Source organism: Aotus nancymaae, unplaced genomic scaffold (genome assembly GCF_030222135.1).
Source record: "Aotus nancymaae isolate 86718 unplaced genomic scaffold, 86718_ANA_hifiasm-v0.15.2.pri h1tg000036l, whole genome shotgun sequence".
Lineage (NCBI taxonomy): Eukaryota > Metazoa > Chordata > Mammalia > Primates > Aotidae > Aotus > Aotus nancymaae.
In genome coordinates this window covers 94,409,890-94,415,394 of record NW_026988450.1, presented here as the reverse complement: position 1 = coordinate 94,415,394, position 5,505 = coordinate 94,409,890, and the positions used below count along the sequence as shown (strand labels likewise).

The 5,505-nt window shown below is 40.5% G+C and overlaps 1 protein-coding gene across 1 annotated transcript; it reads right to left on the bottom strand.

The window, feature by feature from the left end:
* Positions 1-271: 271 nt before the first annotated feature.
* Positions 272-847, bottom strand: LOC135277942 (galectin-2-like). The gene is made up of 2 exons (XM_064384111.1): positions 830-847; positions 272-673 (listed from the first exon to the last, which is right to left on the bottom strand). Exons 1-2 carry the CDS (start codon positions 845-847, stop codon positions 272-274), a joined length of 420 nt encoding a protein of 139 aa, XP_064240181.1.
* Positions 848-5,505: the final 4,658 nt, after the last annotated feature.

The following is a 5,505-nucleotide window of genomic DNA, read 5'->3' as shown; positions in this document are numbered from 1 at the left end:
CCCGGGGCTGGGGCCAGACAAAGACTCGGCCAAGGGGCGAGAGGAGGGAACGAGCGGGCGCCGGGCCACTCGGGGCTGAGCTGGGACGAGCAGGGGGAGGCGGCTGATGTTTTATAAATTGTAAAATAAGAAAAAGAAATCTAACTTTTCTTTTCGGAAAGAGAAGAGACAGAATGACAAGATAGATGAAGAGAAGGGACTTTTTCTTCTTGGATGTGTTAAGGAGGATGTTCACTGCAGTCTCTTTACCACTTCCCCACTTAATGGTCTTTTATTCTTTTAACTTGAAGGAGGATAAGGTGAACCCGCCACTCACACTCAGGTAACTCAGGTGGCTGTGGCCCAGCCTGTTGGGAAAGGTCAGCTGGTGCCCGTCCGGCAGCTTCAAATTGAATTTGTCACTCTCAAAGGTCACTGTGAACTTGACCTCAGACCCTGGGCTGAAGCACAGGTGATCTTCCCGATGTTCTTGTCCCGAGTTGCTGCCATCCTGTGAGTTGCAGACAATAGTGGATTCACTGAAGCGAGGGTTGAAATGCAGGTTCAGCGTGTCTGTCTTCCGGCCCAAATTAATTACAACGCCATCAGCGCCATCATCGATCCTGCCTGTGATCTTCAGGGTCGACCCCAGCTTCATGTCCATGTTCTTAACCTCAAATTCCCCCTTTGTCCCCTGCAGAATTCCAGAGTCCTCCAGGCCTTCCCTCTCCGGCCTTCACTCTGCACATCCTCAGCCCAGCACAGGAGTCAATTTTGCCGAGAGGTAAAGAGACCTCAGCACTGGTTCTCCATCTTGACGCTCAAGATGATCCCCATATCACTGCAGCACCTGGATGTTTTCTTTCATGGGGTGCTCAGACTTTCACATTTGGAAAATATTACTGGGTGGTCATGTGGGGGACTCTTGCAATTGGGCTTTTGGGGTCTGTCACAATTATTGGAAAGAGAAGAGACAGAAGGACAAGATAGATGAAGAGAAGGGACTCTTTATTCTTGGATGTGTTAAGGAGGATGTTCACTGCAGTCTCCTTACCACTTCCCCACTTATGGTACAATATGTTCCAAGACCCACCAACCAAGTAGGAATATTCCTGAACTGTGAAGATAGAACCGTGAGCTTTGTTGATGTTGATCAAAGTTCCCTTACACACACCATCACTAATTGCCCCTTCTCACCTCCTCTCAGGCCTATCCATTGCCGTAGTCACTTCTGAACAGAGACAAATCAGAAATGTGCCCACATGCTATGGGAACAACTTTATCTCGGGAAGCTCTATTTTTGTGCCTCATCAAAGAGGACAAATAAGTTATATTTAATGTCTTTAGTTGCCTTCTAATGTCAAAAAACTCAATATTGTTTCTGTTGAATGAAAACACTAGAACAATGTACATTTGTTTAAAAAAAAATTTTTTTTTTTTGGAAGTAACTTTGCTTACTTTTATTGGCTGGGTTTTGATTGAACTGCTCTTAAAAATGGCAATTATAAAGTTTCTTTTTGACAGTTTGCTGATGGGCTTTTAAAAATCAAGAAATATAACACAGGATTTTTTCCATACGTGGAAATGCTTTGCTTCCTAAAAAAAAAAAAATGTACAGAAGTATGTCAGTGGTCATAGTCAGAATCTTAACTTTCTATTTAATCTTATTATCGGGTAGTATATAAGAATTACTAGTACCACTTATATGGAAGGAAATAAGTCTTTTCTTTTTTTCTAAGTATGTTAGAATAAACAAATGGACATTTGATTTGTGAATATCCATCCAAAGAAGGAATTTTGTGTCTCTTCTGCCTTTCTTTTGAGCTCCACTTCTACCCTAAGGCCAGGAAGCTTACCAGACTCTTTGTTTCTCTAGGAACTTCTGGTTTCCTATTTGGCATATAAGGAGCTTAGAAGTCATCACCCTGACCACTTCATCCACCTGATTGAGACACCAGAGTTAGCTGTTCATCTGAGTCACCATGGAGTTGGCCACACACTTCTCTTTCAGCACTGCTGCACTGGGGACTAAGTTTTCCCCACGTGAACTTTGGGATACATATTTAAATTATAGCAACGGGGATCTCACCCTCTTTTAATTGTGGCTTTTTTGACTTCAACAATCCAGGACTCCCTTAGGCTCTGTAAACCAAAATTCTAAGCCCCACAACTGACGAAATGGACCTCTAGGTCAGTTCCTATTAAATGAGCTCTTCTGCAGACAGCACATTCAGTAGTCTTATTTTGTTGATGAAATACTGTACCATATGCTCAACTGAAAACCTTGAACATGGCCAAAATCCATAAAGATTATAAAAGCAAACTAAATTGTGAATCTATAGTACATGTAGGCATTTAGTTAATTATAGCAATTCAAACTGACCTGCATCCATCCAAAACAAATTCCTCCTTCAACCTTATTTTTACTTGAAATTTGCTAGAAGAAACAGCAAACCGAAATTTGTTTTATGCATCAGTGAATACCACTGGCTCAGCAAATACAAGTTAGTTTGCTTTAGGCAGGAGACTTTTTGTAATGGAAGAAATGCACTACAAAGTTAAGACAGATTTTTGCCAAGTGCAGGAGGCCCTTTATTATTGCTGCAGAAAACAAAAGCCTGGCTGAGTCGATGTTTACATTCCCCTTACTGAAATCTACCATTGACATGATGCTTCTTGCTGGGTTTTTGTATATGTAAACATTGTCAAACTGTGAAAGAAAATGGCTGGAGGTGTGCTTTGTGTGAAAGGTGAGCAATAAAGTATCTGTTAAGTTCAAAAAAAAAAAAATAGAGTAAATGGAATACTTACCATTTACTCTAGTCTTGGTGTTGAAAAGGGCTTCCTTTTAACAATGAGTTCTCCCATTATTGGGTCCTCTGTCAGAAACCTGGCTTTGGCCAAACTAGTTTGGGGTAATAGTTTATAGGTTTTGAGGACACGGTTGCCCTTAGCCTCCTAGTAATCTACCTTTGGTTTCTTTCCTGTTGTACACGTCCAGCAAAGCCAGTGGTATACTTGCAAGAGCTGATTGTGAAATTTCTGAGGGTTTTCGAGCCCATTGTTAAACATAGTTATATTTAAAAATTGCATTATCTAGACTTTGAATTAATAATATTGAAAGCAAAAACATAAAAATTTTGCAGCAACTGTAAGGTACATGAATGTGGTTTGGTCAAGAAGCAGGCTGAGGCAGACATCCAGGCAAGTGACTCAGTGAGTTTGGAGTGTAGGCATGTAACTCCACATGTTGTATGGCCTGTTTGTGTAAGCGCATGCTTGCCTCGAAGCCATGGAAAAAATAGAATAACCCTGCTGATGCTCTACAGGCACTCTTAGGCTTGGCTTGGCTCAGCATTGCACGGCATGTCATGACATGGCTCACACTGGTGCCCAAAGAGAGAGTAACAGTACTGACCCTTGTAAGGGAGAGCCAGTCACCTTGAAGATGAGCAGAAGGGAACCAGGAACCAGCTTGTGCCCAGAGGGAAAGAGTGCAGCTGCTGGTCCTGACAGAGTTGGGCTTGCAGGCCGGGGAGTGCTGCTGCAGGTGTGGGAGTGGCAGGAGCCGCGAGCCGGAGCAGACAGCCGAGATAAAGGCAGACTGTGTGAGATGAGACGGCTGCTAAATAAAACTCCATTTCACCTGCCTATGGCCCCCAGTGTTCTTTCAGCTGTCATCCATCCACCCACTCCCCTCAGACCTCAGCATTGGCTGGAACCTAACCCGGGTCATGACATTTGGCATAGTTGTGGACCTAACACCAAGCTAATAAAACAAACACTTAGAACTCATCAATTTGTTGCGATTTTTAGTACATTTTGCTATTATCCATGCATGAAATTGTTAACATCTGTTACATCTGTATAGTGAAAAGAAAAAGTAATGCTGTACTACTGCACATTAATTTCCAACTCTGTGTTCAATGATGTCACCTGGGTACCTTGAAATCAGCAATGCTGGGGATAATCACATCACGGAAATCAGCTGATGTTACAAACCAGGGCTTGTTGTGTGTGTCTTTTCCTCTGTGCCACTAGTTGTTAAAGGACAGCACTGAAGTGGAAGCACCTTTTTGCTCTGTGTATTACTTCTGCGAACATTGAGCTCTATCTGACATTGCTATAGCTCTGGGTGAGTAATCCCAGCTGCTATTGCAATTCAACCCTTATTACCATAATGGGGCCCACCTTGTTTTGTGGTGGAGCTCGGACACTTGGCCTTTCCTACTTTAAACCCTGTCATTCCCAATACTCTATCTGAATCCACTTCTGTGGGAACACCTCCTACTGTAATCTTTGGCATGCAGAGGAGAGTCATGCTAAGCTTCTCAGTGATGTTTATGTAGGACTTAAGTCCTTTCCCCAGTGCCTTCCTTATGGTGCCGATTATACCATCCCATAGAACAGAGTCCGTTGGTGGATTTCCTGGCCTTATATAATTTATCCCCTATAGCATGCCCACTTCTCTAAGCATTTCTATCTTTTCTTCAGCTACCTGCCACGGGAACTCTGGAATGTTACTCGACTTAACATGAGCCATTGCTTTCTGCAATCTTCTTGGAGTTATTTCAGCAGTGTATCATCACTGTTCACAGCATTTGTCCAAGTTATGAAATTCTGTATTGCAACTGAATTCCCAATGTTGATAAAATATCCCTTATCCAGCTTTATGTTTCCCTTATGATGTAGCCACTCTCAGAATCCAATCCTGTTGTATACACTCCAAGTTGTTGTTATAATACATTAATTAGGCCCAAATTCACCCTTAGTATAGCCTTTTATCTTCCTTATAAGCTTAACATATAACCTTAGTTATTGGCCTTATGACCAATAACTAAGAAAGGAAAGGAAGGGAGAGTTGTAAGAAGGGCATGAAGGACTCAATATTTTCTTTAAGTAAGGAAAAAGGCATGACCTCAACAAGGGAGAATATGTAACTTTGTCAGGATTAGAGAGTACAACATTTAGAAGATTCTAGATTTTTTAAATTTTTGAGAAAATATTTTTCAGAAGGCACTATACAAATGACAAAGTAATTTTAATATATTTATCTAAAAATGGAATTTTTCTATGTTATTTTACAACCCATTTTATTTTCTTATATACACATTTTATGTGTATTTATGTTTCTCTTTATATATATTTGCATATATACACAAATCACCATAAGAAAAATAAATCCATAAAATAGGCAAAATATTTAAATAGGTCATTGAAAATAGATGTATGAGTTGCCAATATGCACATGAGTAAATGCTCAATATAACATCAGAGATGTACAAATTAAAATCACATTTAGATTCTACTACACATCTACCTGAATGATTAAATTTAAAAAGATTGGGCATAGCTAATGTTGCTATTGATGTGGAGCAAACAGAACCATTCAGTATTAATGTTGGGAATGGCACAATTTTTTGGAAAAATGTATGCTTATAAAATAAAACATAAATTTTCCATCTAACTTAGAAATTCCACCTCGAAATATTTCTTCAAAGGATCAAAAAAATGTGTCAATAGAAA